Source organism: Pavona decussata, unplaced genomic scaffold (genome assembly GCF_977016875.1).
Source record: "Pavona decussata unplaced genomic scaffold, jaPavDecu1.1 SCAFFOLD_191, whole genome shotgun sequence".
In the NCBI taxonomy this organism is placed as follows: Eukaryota; Metazoa; Cnidaria; class Anthozoa; order Scleractinia; family Agariciidae; genus Pavona; species Pavona decussata.
Window position 1 is genome coordinate 175,713 of NW_028145600.1, and position 22,253 is coordinate 197,965.

General features: G+C 39.6%; 1 protein-coding gene across 1 annotated transcript; it reads right to left on the minus strand.

Annotated features, from left to right (window-relative positions):
* Positions 1-19,863: 19,863 nt before the first annotated feature.
* LOC146462114 (forkhead box protein C2-A-like) lies at positions 19,864-21,924 on the minus strand. The gene has a single exon (XM_085086005.1). It carries the CDS (start codon positions 21,377-21,379, stop codon positions 20,234-20,236), a length of 1,146 nt encoding a protein of 381 aa, XP_084942131.1. The 5' UTR covers positions 21,380-21,924; the 3' UTR covers positions 19,864-20,233.
* Positions 21,925-22,253: the final 329 nt, after the last annotated feature.

Genomic DNA, 22,253 nt, shown 5'->3' on the forward strand with positions numbered 1-22,253 from the left:
AAAACTCCAAATGTTTCACCATTCAAAGAAAGCTACTGAACAGTGCTTTCTCTTCTTTGCGGAGCTTTTGTTTTTCTGTAACCCAGGTGTGCATCATGCATGGTTTTCCCTTTTAAGTTTGTTGGAGAAATTCTATACGATTGAAAACGAAGGCGGTGGGCAGTGGTTTCTCGCGGCACTACAATTGGATAAAATCGTCAAGTATGACCATTCAAATAAGAGCTTTTGAGACGAGCAGTAATTTGCCCAGCGCCCCTATCGCAGTTTAACAAACAAAATTTTAATTACTTTCCCCATGTAAAAGAAAAATATTTTTGACATCTTTGTCATTGTTGGAGGATCTACACGGTAGATTATTATGAATTTCTTATCTTGTTTAGACGTCGTGTTCCATTAGGCTATATTACCAAAAGGAAACCCGCGACAAATTAAAAATCCGTCACAACGATATGTCCCACGTTAAAAACTTTACTGACAGTATCACTGTTTAAATTCTCCTCATGCTCTTCACACAATTTCTATCAGTCAACTTAAGAGAATTTCGTTGCCATTATCTTTTGAAATCATTTTGCTCATTCTCAATTCTTGGTTATGTGATTTTGTTGTGTAGCGGCAAAGAGAACTTTCGAGTTAATCCGAATTCTTAATCAATAGGTTCCACAACTTATTTTCCATCAATTGAACTCGCTGTTTGTGTAGTAAAGCGATCGAGGCTCGCGGCAGATTGGGAAAGCAATTATCTCGCAGATGTGTCGCAAAAATTGGGCAATTTCCTTGAATGGGCGCGTTATCGCTTCTCATCTGATTTTTGCAACGATTTAGGCACAAATCAAAACAGTCGCTAGGTTATCAGTCGTGGATATATAATGCCCGTGTCAAATTCCTCCCGCGGTTCAGACTCTATGTCGACTGATAGCTGATGTTTTCTGCTCATTATCGGCGAAATGAACTTACTTAAAAATCCATCTTGTATTTCTTAAACAAAAGCTTTGAAAGGAATGACTTGTTATGGCTACGTTGAAACTAAAACAGCTCCTTGTAATTCCAAAGAGAAGACGCCGAGTAAAATCGCACAAGTCCAAAGTCAATGAAGAAATGGTTTTGTGTCTTTTTTGTGTTCGTCTGGAAGCTTCACCTTTTATTTTCTCAAACGAGAGCTTTGAATAGAAAAGCTTGTCATGGGTCGAAAGAGGGTCAAACAGGGAAAGGAGATTTTTGAGTCACTGAAAAATGTTTTTGCAAGTGTTTCATGTCATATTAAGGTCCGTCTCTAAGCCGACTTTCCAAACGGTTAGATCTATAACACTTGTAAATATTCTTAGTCTCGTGACGCCGTTTTCGACAGAGCTGTCAAAGAGTAGTTTAATTTAGCTAATTACTCAGCAGTTTTGCTATGAATAAACTGTAATGAAAGAAAGAAAAAATATGATTCGCTGCCCGATTTTCAAGGGCATCATAGTTCAAAGTATTTTAAGCTTGGTAAACAATAATCCTTTAACTCGACGCGACATGTTTAAGATTGCTAGAGGTTGAAATTTTATGGAGCTAACATGTTGGGAATACGTTGAAATTTCTAACATGACGAGTTTCAATAGAAATACGTTCGATGGATTCTTTTGTCTATGTCGGCGAAGAGAATTTTATTAGCTTTTAGTTGAGCATTTCATATATTTTGAAAAAAGTTTTCACTGAAGAGGATACTGATTTGTAATGTGTTTATTTTGTGTTATAACCACAACCGTTCAATTGAAAATTGTTCACGAGGGAGTGCATGCGTTCTCGCACGTGCCTTAACTTTATCTCTGATATCTAAGTTATGTCGCGTGCAAGGAGGAGTGATTTCTTGTTATTTTCAGGCCTCTTGAAGCAGTCAAGGGCGATACTTCCCCTAAACAACTTAATCAAATCAATTGTTAGGGTGAAGACTAATAATATCAAAAATCAATGTGCTTGAACTTTCATCCACGTTTTCAATATCGAGCGCAAAGTTTCTTCGGACACTGATCAAAATTCTAAGCCTGTGGAGTATAAAGCATGGCATTTTTAAACGAAGGATCTATTACCATTCTGACATGGGATTTCTAGGAATTTTGATGCTTGATAAATAGATTACTTTTATGATTTTCTATTTCCACTTATTGTGTACGACCTTATTTGGTACAACATGACGGGGTTTTTACAATAGCTCTCAAGCTCTCAGGTGGCATAATTCTCCCCCAATCAGAATGTTTCATACAAGTAGTATAGGAAACTACTTGTTTCCTCAAACACCTAAATTCCTGTTGTTTGAAATGGTGTTTTCCTTACCATGTCACGGTCATGCTTTGGGATGTACATGGATTCCCCTTTAGCGCAGTCTTCAATTCAAGTTTTGTAGAATTCTAGCTGTCTTTTACTTGCAGACTAATTTTGTTTCTTGTTAGGTAGTAGGTGGGTAGATAGGCAAGTTGGTGAGTTGGTTGATAACTTTATTTAAATAATCTCGAGTGGATGAGGTTGATTAGAAATCTTGCAGTAAAAACAATAATTTTACGATGTAAAAAAAATAATTACTCCTTGATCCCTTACTTTTGTCACGGACCTGCTGTTGTCTCACCTGGCATGGCTCCAATGCTCACTGGCTCGCAGTGATCTGGGCACATTTCTCTTAGATTGTAAAACCCTCAAAAACGTCATTTAGGCACACTGGGAACATTATAGTAGCTGTTTACAATTTATCTGCAAGAGTATTCTTATATCAGTTTGTTACAGGTTTGTTATAAAATCAAATTGTGTCAGATGTTCAGACAATTCAAACAAGCCTTAAACACCCCCCCCCCCCACCCCCCCACCGCCACCACTCCATAACTCGCAAAAATTACAATTATGAACAAAATGGCACTTGGAGTATAAATAAAACGTCCAATGAGAAGCGATGACGTCATATTATGTGAAAGTGACGTCATGATTGCCAAATGGCGGCCATCTTGGATCTGTCATCTTTGGTTTCTTTGATTTCGGATTTTCGTAAAACTTCAGGAAGTGCCAACATTGAATGAAGAGTAATCAAAACCACTAAAACAGCACTAATATGAACTAAAATTATCAAACTTTTACCGTAATAAAAGTAATGTTTTTTTAAAAATGAGATTTTCCATTTTCTGCAAGAACGCCTTGTCCGAAATTGGTTGCACTAGGTACTGACCCACCACATCAAATTGTTCCTAGGCAGATTCCTGAAAAAGTCACCGAGTTTCATGGCTTTTATGGAAATACAGTCAAACCTCCACTAACGGCCCCCTCTCCACAACGGCCACATTTTTTTGTCCCGGCGGACAGTCCATACATTACCTCTTGTTTAAACCTCTCCACAACGGCCACCTCTCTACAACGGCAACGGCCACTAAAGTGCGTCTTCGACTGCCAAAATAACCTCTCGATAACGGCCAGTACAGTTCTTTTTTGTAAAAACCTTTTTTTATAAACTGATGCAGTAATCGGCATTTGTCTTCGGAACATTATGTTTCTGTATCCATTTTAATGATATATGTATTTTGATTGTGTTCCATTTATATGCTGGTGAGTAAGCATAAATTTTCTGCAATAATATAGCCAATGTTGCAAACCTTGCTCGTTTCGTCTTTTTATCATTTTGATTCAAAGCATTATTTACATTTTATTGTGTATTTTATGTATATATATTATTTAAGATTGGATTACCATTATAGGCTACAGTAAGCATGAACTTGGCACAATAAACATGTTGTACTTCCTGAAAAAAAAGGTGTCCTATTACTCCCCTACCTCCCCATAACGGCCACCTCTCTGCAACGGCCACTTTCTTATGTCCCCAAGGTGGCCGTTGTGGAGAGGTTCAACTGTATTAAAAAGGTTATTGAACTTCAAAGTCGTCGAGAGCAGAGTGCCCCCCACCTCTCCACACACATACACGCACACACACCTCCCCCGCCGGTCTACTTTGGGTTAAGCTGGCTTTGGCTTAACAATGCTTCTTACCTGGCAAAAAAATCCACGGTTGCAATAAATCTGATAGAATAATTGATTTGATGGAAAACCAAAATGCAATTCCTAGTTTATGGTAGACCTCCGATGGTTTTTCTCAGATAGTTTCCAGTTGTTACAAGTCCTTTGGTGTTTCGTACTTAATGCTCACTCGTAATCAGCCTGATGTGATCTCGGATACAAATGCACATTTCATTGCGTTCTCAGTAATGAAGCAAATTTATCCGAGGCTATAGATGGATTGACGTCACTCAGTGGTACTCACTGTAACTGGGCTGTACATACATTTGTTCCCACGAAGGTATCGGGGGCGCGCGAAGCGAGGGGAACGAGAAGGGAAAAAAAGACGATTCCTTATATCTTTCACTCATCTCCCAGCTCGCCTCGTTTCGAGCGCAGTCTCGTTCATTTTGCTGGGATGTAATCCATGCAAATTACACGAGACGGTCGTACCATCAAAATGAAAGCCACAAAGCAGTTCCAAGTGGAGATGGGAGGGTGGAGTTGGTTGTTGGTGTGAAAGTGGGTCATTAATTTTGCCTTGTGGTGTAAAAATGACTCTGTTTTTGTTTTGTTTTCAAAGGAAACCACGACAGTGTATTAACGTTCATTGTTAAAAAACGAAACAACGAGAAAGGGGCAGCAACTAGATCATTCCTTATTAGAGCGGTTTTTAATTGAGTGTCGAAAGTAATTTCACGTTTGGTTTGGTTTTGCGTTGCTACGCCCTGTGATTGGTTAACAAAACTCGCGCCACTTTCTCAACCAATGGGAATCCAAACCAAAACCAATCGTGTTTTCGCTGCACACGTTTTCCCGCGCTTGGCGCCAAGTTCATTTATTTGCTTCGAATTCTGATTGGCTCGTTGTGTTGTTTACATCTGTTGCGATTGGCCAGTGTTATTACTTTAGTTTGGTTTTACGACACTCATTTGGAAACCGCTCCAAAATGTGATTTACCTCTATCAGGTTTGAAAACGGCTATGGGTTTTAAAGGCCACGCGTGCCTTTCTCGTCAAACTTCCCGAAAACATTTTGTTCGCTTATGTTCACAAGGTCCATTACCAGAAATTCGATTTTTTTTAGACATTAAAATAATCCCGGAAGCTCAAACGTTGAAAACTTTACAACATTAAGAGACGTATTGGGCTACTATGTACCATCAACCAACAAGATAAGAGCTTGAAAAATACTTCTCGGGTCCGAAAACTATCCGGAAGTTTTCAGAAACTGACCCCAGGTCTCAAAGCAAGCATGAAAAATAATGTCTCTTTGTTTGAAATGAGGTCACGCCCCACTAAAGATAAGTCCATGTACTCTCCCTTCCCCCCTCCCCCGAGTGATCATTACTTTCCTGTGGAGTAGTTAGTTGCGCATCATTAGGCGGTTCTAACTTTTGAGTCGGTAGATGAAATCCTAACGTGTGACCATTCAAATGAAAGCTACTGAGCAGTACATGCCTGTGGTGCCGTTTGTTATTCTGTGCGATGTGAGTCTGTAGATGAAATCATGGAGTGTGCCAATCAAATACGTTCCCTCCTTCTAAAGTGTAAGGTTGCTCTAATGGGTTTGAAAACTGCTGTATTTTGATCTAAAATTATGTTAGAGGTTGGAGAACGTGGTGGCATACCCCCACGAAGATTCCTTGAATTACCTTGCCCCTCGGGTGAGCTGTACTTGCCTGTGGTGGTACTTATGCACTTCAAGGTGATTCTGTGGATTAAAGCCTGGGGTGGGGGTGGGGCTGGAATGGTGCGATGGTGAGAACACTCGCCTCCTACTAATGAGGCCCGGGTTTCATTATCGGATTCGCTTCATATGTGAGCTGAGTTCGTTGTTGTTACTCGTCCATGCTCCAAGAGGTGTCCAAATTCCAATTCAATCTGGAAATTCCCAAGATAGCGCACTGTAATACTTTATTACGATTACGATGCTTGGTTCCTTTCAAGTGCTCAACGTGACTTTGACTGGTAACTATAGCTCTCACTCACGATCCAACCTCGTTCCCAGGGCCTTTTCCCTGGCTTGGCTGCGGGCTGTATTTGGCCAAGTTTTGCATGAATTATTTAAAACAATCAACCAATCAAAATGAAGAGTTCATTTGGACGATCCCAGGGCCTTTTCCCGCCCTGCCCCGTCCCGCCGCCAAGCCAGGGTAAAGGTCCTGGGAACGAGGTTGCTCACGATCTGGACATTTCCTATATAAACAACTGTATAAAAACTAACTACATGTCACTTATCCGGTGGGGGAGAGGGAACTCCAAGTTGATGACGACTGCGTTAATCTTCAGCAAGTTTGAAGAGAATCCATGCACGTAGAGCTCAAAAGGTTTCTGAGTCTCGTTTTGTTGGCGTAGTTCAAATTCATTGTCTTTCTCACATCACATCATCATGTAGGTCTAAACTAGGATCCCTCCCAAGCCCCGTGGATGTTTCTCCCGCTATTTCTAAATTCCTGTCAAACCATCTATGCGCACAAATTATAAGAAAGCAAGTAATTTTCAGTCTCATTAGATTCCAAGTTGAATCTTTTCTTCGGAATTCGTACGGCTGATAAGGAAAACGAGTAAGACTACGAGAGAGATCGCGCATTTTGTTTTATTACTAGCGGAAAATCTTGACTACAGATTCTTATAAACGCTTATGACTGCAAACAAAAGAGCTGTCCACTCGGTCGTCCAGCTGTTTATCTAGTTTCGCGGGTTCGTTCCCTCGGTTTCTCGTCCGTTCGTTTTCGCCGGCGAGCGCTAGGTGGACCGTTTGATCGCTAACTCGGTCATTTGGCTATCCGTTCGCTCGCTCGGATGTTCGTTCGCTCGGGCTTCCGTTTGTTCGTTCGTTTGCGTTTCTGGTTTGTTCAGTTGTTCCTCCGTTTGCCCAGTTCTCCTTGCTATTCATGGACATAAACATGTTATAAACAATAAAATTTAACCAATTAAAAGCTGTATTAAAAACATTACGAAGAAGTTTCTTTATGTTTTAATACCTTTGGCTGTCATGCTACAGAGAAAGATTTCTTCTTTCTTCACTGATCTGACACACAAATAAACATTTTGTGCGGTTAACGAAAAAGGACCAGAAGTATTAAAAGCACGGCAAGTATGCAAAATAAAGTTGCAAGTGTAGAAATTTTAATTAACGCGCTGAATAATGTTTTCCCAACAGATGTTCAACCTACGGTTCTAGTAATGTAACATTGGTTCAGTAAGCTAAAAAAGATGTTTAAAAGCCAAGACATTAGATTACAAGGAGCCTTTCCTTTTGCTCAAGAGGAGCGAGTAGCTGGTGTTTTCCGAATGACTTTAGAGAAACAGCTATTAGTCCAAGACGGCTGATCCAGTCACCTCAAGTCGGCGCAAGGAAACCGTGAACTGGACAAATCTCTCCTGAGTTTCGCTTTCAAAAACGAGAGTACCACAGACAAAGACAACTAAATAGCTTTCAACAGCATGGCCACACTTTAGGGTTTTGTCCGTAGACACAAAAGTTAGTCGTAAGGGAAAGTACTGTTCAGTAATCTCATTGCCTCGTCCCCAGTAACTCGGTCGAAACCCATAAACCCGCGCTTCACTTTTCTCCTTCCCATAAGCCCCCGCTTCGCGCTCGTTCCCATGCTCCATGTTCGCACTTATTCTCCCTTACAAAGAAGGGAGGAGACCGTGGGGGAAGCAGACTACTCATCATAGACTTAAAACACAACAGAAACAGTAAATACTGTCGTGGGAATTAATAAAGTGGGGTCACCCAATGGTTTATATCAGTGAATATCTCTTTGGACGCCTTGATCGCCTCAGAAATTCGGAGAATCCCAAGCCGAGCTTTTTACGGGAAAATGACAGCTCAAAATTTCGTATTAAACACTGCAAAACTAATTCCTATTGTTTTCAGAAGGGCAATGCCCCCCCCCCCCCCCCAAAAAAAAAAGCCGGTCAAGTGGCATTTTTGTATAACCAACAACAGCAAGTAAAATTTGAGGAATAAGATTCCATTCCCTAAAACTTTCTGCAACTTGAAATTTTAGCTGAAGAATCCGAACGGATCAAAATGAATTAGCTTGCAGAAATGTGCCACAAAACGATGTTAGGAAAACAGTAGATAACATTTTAGGTGTTTTGCTTGAGTGTTCCCCAATTTAGCTTTTAGGAATTTCGCCCACAAGCATAGAAGCCTGGTTCGTGTCTCAAGGTTTAGCCTCGGAAGTGAGATAATTGGAGAGACCAGAAGTTGTTTGCTAAAGTAGGGGATTTCGTTCTATGTAGAGTGGATTTAACATGAAGAAAACACATACTCTCTTGAATCATAGCGGGAATATCACTTTCAAGCTGGCTGAATGGCCAAAAACAACACAAACTCGCCGTAAACAAGCTTGATAAGCAGGGATCTTGTCTCCAAGGATTATTTGAGTTGAAAGAGGCATGTTTTAGTTTTCAAGGACCGCCGTAATTGGATCAACCTTTTAGGGATTTCCCGTAGCCAGCATGGCTAAAAGTTTGAAAACGATAAAAAGACATCCGATATAGTCTTGAGTATTATTATTCAGATGATTTCCTCAGTGGTAGCACCTTTAATAGAATGTCATAAGCCGTGCTGCGTAGACTGAGAACACCATACAAGGCGTTCAAGAGGATAAAGGGGATTTCCTCTCGAAATTGATGGCGCCCCTCTGTGGCGGATCCTCTGGGATTGAGAATTTGAAAACCGGTTCTGTTAGGCCACGAAAATATTAGTTTATGCATCGGATTTGCGGTTTTTAACTCTACAACAAATATTAATTTCAGCCTGCGAACAAGCGAGGAGTTTGCCTCGATCACGTACGAGCCGCGGAACCGTGAGAATGAACTAATGAAATCCAACAGGGGATTTAAAACTGGTGCAACTTAACAATTCAGCGGAACCACTGCCGGCCTGTTCATTTATTTTCTTACCCAATCAAAACTTCCCCGCGTTATGCACCGGTTGCAAACGTTTGGTCCGAGTTTCGATTGGTTCATTGCGTTACTGCGTTTGGCAAGCTGTCATAAATTAGATGGTATTACCTTTGTTTATGTCTCACAGAGTGTCCCTCTAAGTCGGGGGTTTACTGCTGATGTAGATTCCAGACAGATCTGACTACTTTCGTGGTAGTTTTCATTTTTGTTCGCGTGCCACTTTGTTTGAACAGTTACTTTATCTTGTCGTAGCTCTTAAAACGCTTATTTCCGGGGAGGATATCGTTCTAATAGGCTAGTTTAGTCAACTCAGCGACATCTCTACATTTCTAAGTCTGCCTTTAATCACGCGAAGTTTAACATTTTGTTTTTCGGGATCAATTTTCTTGTCAGCGGCTCTTAATACAGACATTTTTTAGTGCGATATTTAATAGCGGCGATTTTAAGTGCGATTTCAAATCGTCCGTTAACTATTGGGGTTTTTTCTTATGTAAAGTTTTGATAGAGTGCATCGCGTGGACTCTTCTCCCATCAATACACAATATTTCCATGTATATATATCGTAAAACTGCAGGTATTTGGAATGCATGGACGAGTTAAATCATAATCACAGTTGTAATCGCCGCAAAACTCGTTGTCACAACTATCTCAAGACTCCACCTTTAATCTTTTCTTGTGGGATAATAATAATAATAATAATAATAATAATAATAATAATAATAACCACGCGTGAAAAAAACAAAAAACAAAAAACAAAAACAACAACAACAACAACATTAATGTGAGTAAAACAGGTTTATCGATGGAATGGAAAGGCCTGACGAAACCATATGATTTAATCTTTTCTGTTTCGAAGTATGTTCGAAAAAAACTGCTTCTCTTTCATTATATTTCACTATTTGTTTCACCACTCCTTATAATTAGTACACAAGTATGAAATAGTTACAAAAATTTAACGTTAAATTAATTATAATTAATTTGAAAAAACAATTTATAATGGGGAGGAGAGGAGGGAGGTACCTCTGGTAAAAACTAATACTGTACCCCTTTGGAGCCATTCCGTCAAGGGTTTATTTTTAACGGACCGAGGGCGCTAAAATACGACTAAAACGTAATTAAACAAGCTTGAGAAACTGCAGCAAAGGTCAGGGGGAAGTACTATTTCATACAAACAGTCTCAACGTTAGAACCACCTTTTACAGCTTAATAAACAGTACTACAGGAACGTACAGCTCAGTAGCTTTCCAGTTTGAAAGGTCACACTTCCTAGCACTACACTTTAGGATTACATCCAGATTCCTAAACTTTAGGACCGTATTACATGAAGTGGCAAACTTTCAGCGAGGGAGGGGGGGGGGGGTGGTAAGAGGGCAATCATCAGTTTTCAATGAATTGTTTAAACACTGGAATGCCAGTTTATGAAACAAGGTGAAACATGACAAATGCAGAATCGTGAAAGAAAGCATGCATTCTCATTAACAGCAAGCCAAGGCACAAAAGTGACAGTCAGGCATGTACAAATTTTCCCAGTTACGTGGGAGGACACTCTAGATTTATTGAAATATACGTATTTCACATATTTCACTCCCATCTTTTCACCTCTAAGGGTATATTACGAATTCACAAAATGCCCCCAGCTCCCACTGAGTTGTCTTGAAAGCTCAGCCAGTTTGTAGAGCACTGTACCGGTATTGCAGAGGTCGTGTGTTCGAATCCCGTTCAAGGCTGAAATTTTCGTTGCTGCTTTATATGCAACGATGTTCTTTCATTCAGTTCAGAGTTGTCAAAATCGACGTTATGCTATCAACCATTTAACCGGTACAGGTTTCCAAGGAATGTGATTTTGAGTAGCTTTTGTGACTGTAATCGCAAAATCAAGACAGTTCAGTGCTATAATGATCCAAATCAAGAGAAAATAAGCTCTGATCATGAGACGGGTCTGATACCGATTAGGTTGTTTTCGTTGCTTATAAGGCGGCACCATAATACACTGACTTAATGCTCTCGTCTAATGCTTGTCTAATCCATCTTGAGTATTACCTTTCTTCAAGAAGTTTCAAAGGGCACAAAGTGTTGTTGAACACTCAAAACAACACAGTAATCGTTTCCTGTGGAAAAGAAAGCTGTTTCGTGTGGTTTATGGCCATAATTAGAGCATGACATGGATCAATCGTAAACGTTCTTAACGGAACGTGCTCTACCAGGTGAAATTCATGATTATACCTAAAATCCCCAGAGGTCGGAGGTCACTCCCATGTAATATGGGTGCTAGTCGGACCTTCTATTGTAAGGATATAAAATACAGGTTTATGAAATTTCGAAATGTCTGCAGTTAGAGCTACTAGTGACCCTCAGGGTATAGATTGAGGTTGAACTTAATAGAGAGATTTAGGATCGCGTTTACAGCAGAGGTGCTGATTCGCGTTAAAGTTCTGACGTTTGATGCTAACGAAAAACTACTCAGTTCTACTGAGAAACTGAAAACAGCGAGCTGTAAATGTAGGATTAACATGATCACGTGGTCATTCTGCCGTTTGCCGTAAACGCAATTCTAAATTTCTCTAATATCTCCTTATTACTCCCAGTAAAAGATTTTAGCAGAAGGCTGAGTTGACCAGTAATCATTCCAAAACCCCTTCCAACTTAACGGGCAAATAACTTAAGTTGAAAACAGCATGGTTAGCAATCTCTACTCGTAGGAGGCAGTAATACAAGCTTGGCGAGGAGTTTGAATCGGCATCGATTTGAAACAACTCCAGCTACTGGTCAATGGGGGACTTGAACTCGCGCGAGTTCTCGAGTTTGAAGTCCGGCGCCCTAACCACTCAGCCTAACTGCCTCCAAAAGTGTGTGATGGCCGGGTGAAACACAATCGCAGCCCCAGCTTTGTAAGAAGCTTGATCAGTTGCGAAAAGACAACCTGAAAAAAAATTTAAACGTTTTAAATTTAAACTTAACTTTTGTATATTTTAATAAATTTGTGCCAGTGATTCCTCAATTTAAAAACTGAGCGATTCCGTTACAGCTGATTTAATCACCAATAAAAATTGCGGGAAATGCCAGTTCTGTTTTTCTTTTTGTAGCATGAGAAACGACAAACGGCGTGGCCACAACCAAAATTTAAAGGAGAGGATATTGAATTTCTTTGAGATTTTTAAACTGAGCCTTATTCATTCAAATTCATGTTAGTGCATGTAAGCCAGCTCTCGAGGCCAGCAGATTTGCGAGGTAGCACCCTTGTTGAAAATAAAGATCTCAGTGAGGATAGCGTCTCATCTGAACGGCATTTATCTGTTTTAGTAGCTAACAGTTTATAGTTAACAATCTAGAATAACCCTCCGTTTAGGGAGTTTGCATTTCGTGACACGAGAAACAGATTTTATGGGATGTTATGCTGAGTGACTTCCGAGACTTTTCTTCAGTCTTATCTCTCGTGATTAACAGAATTGAAAGACTAACGGATTAAAACAGGAATTGTATAATTCTACCTGGTGTTTAAGCCGTGATAGGGAAGAGACAAAATGTCTCTATCCGTCTGTGCAGCTTGAAAGCTTTGTTCCGTTCACACGGAATTCACTGAGAGAAACTACCGAAAAAAATCTCAGGTAAACACAGACGAACAGTTTTTTGTCTACTTTTTAATACGGGTAAAATGTATAAATAGGAGACATCTAAGATTAAAAAGAAAAACAATCGCTTAGCAATTTAATTCGACGTCGGAACATAAACTTAGCTTATACTAATAAACACGGCAGAAGTCGAAAATGTGGAACCCAACACAATGTAACTTGATGCGTGCAGAACCCAACTTAAGTCGTAGAAGCCAACAATCAGAACCCAATGCAAATCGTGATCACGCGAACGATTTTAAGGGGTTATCGAAGCGCGCTTTGTTGCGTAATATATTAGACGGAAAACAACAGGAAACAAAGGTTATACACTGTATCACGCGTACAAGTGTAACCGAAATTTCCGGATTGCGCTAGCAGGATTATGAAGTGCTGTACTGAATAAAAAAGGTTCGAAAAACATCGTAAACAGCCGTTAGGGAGTTTAGAACAGATGATGGATTAGAAAACTCTCAAATCAATGTAAGTCAGTGATAGCGCAGCAAGTGTTGAATATATAGAAACGGATTAAACCGCAAAATTGTTTGAGCTATCTCGTTCTTTCGTCTTCCTTCCTCATTAATTCTTTATTTTTAATGAAAAAAAAAGGTTCTTAATCTTTCAATAAGAGATAATCTTGCGTGTCTAATCCTATTATTTGCTCATCAAGGGTGATTTAAAGAGATTTTGATCTGGCAGTTAGTTTTGTTTGGGTTGCGGTTTAAATCAACGTTGATAGTCATGAAAGACCTTGCCGTAATATATACATATTAAACATTCATGGTCTGGATTGAAATTAAAGCGCACTTTCTTATTTTGGAAGTGATTCAAATACATATTTGGCTCGATTAAAAGTTTCCTGAAAGCCAGAGGTTTTCTCCACAGAAAATACAGTTAGAAGAGCAAAAAACTTTTCCAGTATATCAACTCAAAACATATTTACCCCTTGTTTTTAGTGCTCGTTTCCTTCAGTAACACATCAGTTTGAAGAAATTGAATACTGTCACCTTCAAAACGAGAACTTCAACTGACTTGTTATGTTGGTTTAATTTCTGTTATCGAGATTCGGGGACCACTGAGTTGTTTGAAACTTGACGTAGGGCGTCACTGCTACCATCTGCCGTTTTACATATATTGATTTCTGCTGGGATGACCATTTGAAGGTAATTTTTATGCGACAGGCCCCAAATTACTGGATTTCTTAAAAAGTGAAATCCAAAACAAAATTGATTGAATTTGAACGAGCGCGAAAGACATCAACAACACATGCATCACGAACTACCAAAGAAGCTTATGAGCCAGGGTCAAATCATCAGTTTAAATACGGAGGGTTGGATAATTGATCATCAAGAAAAAAATGTTATTTATCGAGATCTTCAGCCGGATCTGTCACTTTACTTCTGGCAGAAGGGCAAAGTGCAAAGAAGGGAAAATTCCAAAAAGGTTATCAACTTCACCAAAAAGGATACTGTATTTCACGACATCGATTTTACTACATGCAGTGTAAATAAAGAGGATTTAATCAGTATATCGTCGTAAAGTATTGAGCCTTCTGTGAAGAATCGAACTGGAGTAGTTTCGTAAAAAGCACGCTGTGCGTTTATAGGCAACAGCGGTGCGGAAAATGACGCTTGGGGGATAAATTACAAAGGGGAAATTAAGGGAGTCTGCCAACTCGGGGACTGATCATAGAGCGCTTTTGTTGTCTGAGAACAATTCCATCGCCACTTCCCATCGCGTTATTTGTTCTTTAACAATAATCCTGACTGGCAATCGTCCATGGGCTTTATTACTGAATAGAGACATCAAGCAGCGAATGAATTTCAGGAAGATACACATTGTAAATGGGTTAAAAAGATTACTAAAAAGAAGGAAGAAAGATACTCTGCGTGCTCGGTTTTCTCTTTCATGGCTAAAAAAAAAGGCTAGCGACTGAACGGAGCCATCCAGGAAGGACTCCTCATAATAGCTAACCTTTGCTGTCTTTGTTATGATGCTGACGCAGAATTTATCGAAAGATCTCGAGTGTGCTTTTTCCTCTTTTTAAGTACCTCAGTTGCGAGTTCCACAGAACTGTGATGTCGCGTGGCGCTCCTAACACTTTGTTGGCATCTGAAACGCGTGCTTTATTGCATGAAAATGGCTTCCTTTAAGTGTTTCCGCATTTTTTGACATTTTATTACTAAGCATTAAATGTTTCTTGGCTTCTCTTATACAGTATTAAGAGGTTTCTTTTCCACCCCAAGTTTTTCTAAATTCTCTCGTGTCCGCCACGCGCGACCTTATCTTTTCACACTCGTTTTATTCGCACCTGAGCGTCAATTCAACTGAAAAGCAGCTGCAGTGAATCTTCCCATGTCACGATAAGTTAGGGAACTACTTGTATCAAAATAGCCTCAATGTTCAAAAATAATTGTTTGATTAATTGTCAACCTCAGGGTTAAAATCTGGGCTTGGCGTTGGCCAGTTGATTTTCTGGATTCCTAATGAAAATCACCTTTTTTGCATAAACATGGCCTGTGATATAGTCAAATTTATCAAAAAATTTTCTCACCGCGTCTTATTTGTCCCTATATTAAACTGATGTAAAATTATTACAGCCGGAAAAGAAACGTCCATATAAGAAATAAGGACACCAACAAAGACTAAGTATGATGCACGAAAGAAAAAAAAAGGTAGCGACTTGTGAAAAATTTATGAGCTCGTATTTTTTATGCAGATGCGAACATACATTAATGACTGTCAGCTATAAGGCTTAGTCCCGCCCGTTTCCCAACCCTCTCCTGCCCTACCGAACAAATACATGCGCTCAATCTGTAAGGTAAAATGGAACGTTTGTGTTTGAACATATCTAATACGTGTCTACACTGTACTCTATAATGATACTTTGAGCCAAAAAAACAAGAAACGAAAAGCTAAAATCAACGGTTTTATTTCGATCGGTGGACTAGTTCAATGTTGGCGAGTTTTCTTGAAAAAGTCTGAAAAGTTGACTGCATTTTGCCGACTTTTCGTCAGCGTGCATCAACCCATTGGATGTTTGCATCTGTGGCTATTTTTTTGACACCAAAATTTGATTCTATCAACTCGGGGTTGATAAGGTAAATTGACCTCCGTACAAATGAACACCGAGATTTGATAGCTGATCAGTGACGTTTTGAGCACTAACCTTCGCCGGTAAAAACGAATTAACTTTATCAATTCTCTTTACGCTTTCTCACCGACACAGATTCACCGACATGGTTTTTGGAAACAAGCGCAATTTTTTGTTGTCACAGTTTGTACAGTCGAAATAGTTTCATGAAAAAACAATACTGTTCCTGCAACAAGGCGCTGTCTCTTTGCTGACCAGCCCTCCTGCGCTTGGGTGGTCTATGGTCTAACCACGAAAGGATGTAGGAAACACCAAGAAAGGAACTGATGATATCAAACAGCCTCAAATACGAGAAAATGCCCGCATGGTTGAACTGAAGGACAATAGAGGAAATAGAACTAAAAATACACGCACCTTACCGCGGAAAAAACAGCCTACCCGAACCTCGATAGCTGTATTTAAACACGATGTTTACAAAGATAATACTGTGGCAGTGCTGTATAACTGTGATAAGATCACAAGTTTGTTGAACAAACTCATCTATGTTGCTTTTTATTTCGACCAATTGTGGTTGGTCAAGCACTGGTAAACATGTGTTTAAAATTGACCCTCGCAGACTGCCTTTCCACCTCCCTTGGTCTACACTTTTTGCGACTGTATTAGTTTGTTGCTGTGACATTTTCGGCTTCCAGGATACTAAAACATTACTAGTAGAGCTTGGTTTAACAGAATAAGTTGAGCTTAAATTTTTAACTAAACTGTCAGGAATTCTTAAAGTGACATCGAAATCTCCGCGCTGCATTCACTGAAGTCGCGCTTTTGTTTGTATGGAAGGGCGCTGCCGCCAGTCTTCACTCTTTCACTAAAGGTGGGACCGTAATCTCTTGCGCTTGGAATCTGTTTGAATATAAATTGAAAACGATTTTGTTAACTGAGTTATGCCACGCGTGTGAACAATTTTACAGTGTTAAGAACTTGAAAATCCGTTTTGTAAAGTAAACAGTGCAAACCTCAGTATAATAATTGGTGCCGCATTTTGAAAGATGATTATGAATATCGGAGCCTTTAATCTTGTTTTTAATTTGTCTGCATGCATGCATGCATGCATGAACTACTGACACATATTTTTTTAATTTAATATTTTTTTGGCCTCTATTAAGTTAAACATGATTGATATAGCTAACACCTCTGTATACAACGGCAAAACTGGTTACCTTGCTGCGTTGGAGCAAGCGATATTGCACAAGTTTAGTATTTTCAACTTCACTCCGTGACTGAGTCGGCGCACGTTTATACTTGAGTTCGAGCTCTTTCATAAATCTGCAACACTCTCCCATGGCAAGCAAAAGAAATTAATTACTAGTCAGTTGCTGAAAGTTCGGCCTCACTGTACGAGCCATTTCCATATTTTTATCCGCAGTTAAGGTGGCTCCATTTCATGCAGCTAAGCAAGTAAGAAAGCAAAACTCCACTTAGTTTCACACGCAAACTCACAACAGTTTACAGGCCGTTAGACAGGGGAAAGTTCTTCAGTAGAAACTTTGCTGTGTATTATTTGACAAATCAACAATACTATAGGCAAGTACTACTCTAAAATAGCCGTTTCATATTTAGTGCCTACTTGAGGATTTTATCTGAAGACTAAAAAGTTCAGTGAACACGACAGAAAGTATTGCTGTTACAAATAGCTTTCATTTAGTGTTCACACTTTAAAATTTCATCTACACAATCACAAATTTTGAGCCATATCCGATATTCGAAGTCTGTCTCTTGCTGGAGAATTTTAAAAATTGCAAACAGCAGCGCTTCGAATGTTACTACACGCTCTGCAAAGAGACACAATTTGTGAACAGGGAAGATATACTGAAAACTGATGGAATTAGTATACACTAAACAGATAAACCTTTTGTTGTCAAATTGCAAGCAAGTTCTTTGTGTGGTTTACGGTCACTGACTGAAATGTCTTGAGTGTTGCACGAGAGTTGAAGTTCACAATTGGCATTGGCCGCAGTTAAAACACAACCAGTCCCGAACTGAATCAAAAGATTGAATGATTTGAATGTGTTAGTATTTACCAGTCGTATTTCAACCTTCGCACAGAATCTTCTTGGTCAAGCTAGTGCATGATCGGGGGATGTACTCATGGTAAAATTTATACGTAAGGTGCAGTAAAATTCTGCAAGCTAAGAAAACCTGATAGTTGATTTTCCGCCCGTTTGAAAAAGAATCAAAACATTGCGGTTAAAATTGCTTATTTCGTCGTTTACTAGACTGAACGAGGAAATTAGACTAACATGAATAGTAAAATATAAACCTTAATTGCATGCTAGTTTAATTACATTGACGTAGAAATTTGAAATGTGTCGAGACGTTTAGCAAAAGGACACACAAGAAAAAAACTTGGCTTCAGTAATCAAACATTCTCTCACTGGCATCTGTGGTTTCGCGGAGGATGAACAGGGCTTTCGTGTGTTAGTGCTTGTTTCTAACTGTTTTGTTACAAAAATTTGGAGTGTTTTTTCAAAACATTTTGAACTCACTGGCTTTCTCGGTGGAAAAAATTTCACGAAATAAAATGTGAAAAATGGACAAGCGGTTTGTCACGCGAATTCAGACGAAATTTTGAAGGATTTACCGACTAAGGTGCTAAAGACAATACATTATACAATGAAATAAGAATGCATTTGACCTCAAGTTGAAAGGAAAACACGTTCTTAATATAAGAACGACATAGATTAATTGGACAAAAAAATCATTGTTTTCGATCCGTTGTTTTCGTGGCTTGCTTGAAGAATTCTTGCTGGTCACTGTTCGCCATGTGGAGCAGTTTCTATATTTTCACAAACCCCTAGATAACTTCCAATACACTTCTTGTTTTTACAAGGATTTTCTACGCGTAAGCGGATTTCAGAACGAGATTTAGTTTTTTTTTTCCATTAGTTAATTGTTTGAAAGAATTATCAAGGTGAAAATGACATACCAAGAAGTTCAAACGTTTTCTTTTGTCTGTAGCGAATTCTTATCCTTGCTTCACGTTTTTCGCGCATTCTTCAAGAACAGGTGTCGTGAGCGAACAAAGGCTAAAAAATAAAAACCAGCAATACAATTTAAACCTTTTCAATAAAGGTTTTATCCCCGCGGTGAATCCTTTATTCTACTACTGTGACCGCGGGAGACGCAATTTTTGACAGCAAGCGAACCCTTACCGGTAAAAGCTCGACCGACCAGCTAAAATAACAACAGCGGCAAGAAAGTTTAAACGTGCTAAACCGCTTTGCTTAATGCTGGCTTTTTGGTCAGGCAATTGTTGAAATCAAATGTTTTTGAAACAATTTGATGAGTTAATTACGACAAATAGAGGGTCAATGCGGCGCTGGACTCACCGAAAGCTTTATAGAAAGGCTTTTAAGCGAAATTGCCAAGTTATTTACCCGGTAAAGAAATGAGCGACAGAAGGACAGCAAAACGGCAATTTCGTTCGTTAATTTAGTTCCTGAAATAACAATTTTGGACTCCGGAAATGGCCGAGAAAAACACAATCCTTCCCTGTCAGGCCATGATTGAAATTTCCTCTGGCTGGGCTGTATGTCTTTGTAACAAAATAATTTGTTGAATTCTCGGTTTTTTGCCCAAAATAAATCTTACGTCGTTGGCGTATTTACTTAATCAATTTCCTTCAACAATTTCTTAAAAAAAGGAGAGAGCTATTTGTTTATTCGCCACCTTATCAATATTTACAGCACACATGAAACGTTCACAAATACGCAAGAAAAATGTTTATTCTGTAGACTAAATCGCCCAATACAGACGAACACAGTTGATAGGATTGAAAGCTATTCTTATAAGAGTGAACCTGTAGCGCAACTCCTTAAGAGGTTAAAATCCCAGGGCACGCCTCAAATAGTTTTTGATGAAATTTTAAAGAAAGTTTCTCGCGAGACATTTTTCGTTTGATTTGATTTGTCTCAGTCCAAGCGCAAACCTTGAGTTTTCGTGAGCTTGTATTGAAAATAAATTAGAACAAACAACTGGCAACTTCTGTAATCGATGAATTAATCTCTGCGGCGTTTGTAATTTCTCGTCTTTCTAATAACCTTTTAGCAGCGCTATTCAGGGCAAAATTAACGGGTGCTTTTGAAGAGTGGAATAGAAAAGGCCGCGATAAATCCATCAGTTTGTAAGATTTTTATCATTTCATTCTTTTATTTACAACACCTTCAACTAATGTGTATTATTTTTATCACTGATCTATTTAATACACGCCAACTCAAACTCTCGACCTTTCAAGGCCTTTTGGGAAATTTCCCTATGAACCAAAGGAGAACTTTCTACACTATATACACAATACTTTAATCTACTCTTCAAAAAACAGATATCAATGTCTTCCTTATCTTAAACAACGTTCTTGTGCAATTAACAATAGAATAACACAAACTGTAACATTTCATTTTGAAGCCATTAAGGCATTTAACTTGGTAACTGAAGATCGATGATCTGGTTATATTTTTGGCATCTGTTCACTGCAGATCACCGTTTTAGACGCGAGTGCAAATCACACTTACAGATCCTATTGAGTACCAGGCTTGAGTGTCCTTTGCGGTTCAAACTTTATAGCTAAATGGACGACAATTTAGGCAACTGCATTGCGCCGAGTATAGTCCGCCTGAGTTAGGCAATGTCCAGTATGACCCATAAGGCGCAAATGATGAGTTCTTTCCCGTTTGGTTCAAAGCCGAACAGGATTCACAAAATCCCTGAATTGGACCGTTGAAACGTTCGGTTGAAACGCCGAATCTTGTGGCAGGAAAATGCACCCCGCAATGAGATCCTTTTAGCTTTTCCGCACTTGAACTTGTCGGGTTTGTGGCTACTGTTACCAATGCACTCTTTTCTTCGCGCAGTACTTGTTCCATTCTTTCTCCCACTTGGCTCTTCCCCAAGATGTTGTCAATGCTAAACGGGTGAACGCCATCTACATAGGATTCTTGGTGTAAATCGCTGACTATCGGTGCGTCTTTAACCTCGTAGGTCAACCCAGATTTCTGTGGCTTGTATTCACTTTTACTATTGTTTAAAGCTTCTGAGGTTGCATTGTATGCTGATAGTAATTCAGGTAAATCTTGGGAAGTTGGTTTGGTCTTCCCCTTATCTTGAGGAAGAGTATTTTCAGCGGCTCTTTCTTGAGCTCCTCCTTTTGTCTTTAGCCCCGAGCCCACCTCCTCAGCGCTGACGGTTTCGGCTTCGTCTTCGTCTTCCTCGTCTTCAACCTTTCCCCGATAATTTCTTTGTCTTCTTCGCCTTCTTCGAAAGTTTCCCTCCTCAAACATTTCCTCGTATGACGGGTCGAGACTCCAGTAACATCCTTTTCCCGGGTCTGAGCGTTCGCGAGGGATCTTCACGAAACATTTATTCAGCGACAAGTTGTGGCGAATGCTGTTCTGCCAGCCGCGTTTGTTCAGGCGATAGTACGGGAAATTTTCCGTGATGAACTGATAAATCCCACTCAAAGTTATTTTCTCGTTTGGAGCCTGTTTGATGGCCATCGAGATGAGGGCTACGTAAGAGTATGGAGGCTTTGGGAGGGGCTCTTGCTCGCGGTAGAATATCCCTGTACCATGACAGTTCAATGGGAAGCCATTGCGACTCCACTGTGGATAAAATGCTGAAGTATAGCTCGACAGACCGGGATGAAAAGACGGCTGACACAGGTACGGTGAGACGTAACAATTACGATGCGACGAGAACATCTTCTGTGTCTGATGCGGTTGCCCACGTTTTCTGGAATGACAAGATAAGCGCTCACTCTCGCCGGTATGTATTGAGAAGTAACCGTGAAGTGTCTTGTCACACACTGAAAGAAAACTGGGCAGAGCTGGCAGTTTTATTTATGGACCACCAGCATTGTTTGTTTATAAGATAAGTACAGCTTTTGTGTCAAATTATTTATTTACAAACAATTCATAACGGCGCAACGACCACACATTTGGAGATAAGAACGGAAATGGATGGCTTGACAGAAAAAAAAAAACGTTCCTCATGAACTAATGATCTCTTTGACAACTTTTCATGTGGTCACGAGACGGGTGTAACACGTTTACAAATATTTACTTAAAAAACAGAGAACTGGCCTTTCATAACACGCGCAGATGATTACCTTAATTGTTTACAAGACGTTTTTGGAAGAAAAATCCAAACGCGTATTGCTCAAGTGCTTTCTCACTCGTAGAGTATGTTTCGTAATGCACTTCCGTTGAAAACAACCTGCAGTTCGAGATTGTTTGTACAACAGCGCGGAAAAGCTGTGTTTTTAGTTGAGGATCGAAAAGGAAATGAACTGACAAGAGATCAAAGGAGAGTGTAATGGTAAACCGTATTGTTATTTCTGCCAGTTTGCGAGACTGTGAGACGCCAAGGTTTTTCTTTCGTTTATTTTTAATACCCACTGTACGGAGTGACAAGAAAATGGTTTTAGTTTTGGACCCCGCTGCCTGTAAACATTATTCAGTTTAAACGTTAAATACAGTGCCAACCAAACACACTTAGTTAGGTGCGCACGCACAATCACTTTAATTTCGTAAGAAATCTTAACTAGGGCGTGTTTCCATTGGAAGAACGTTCATC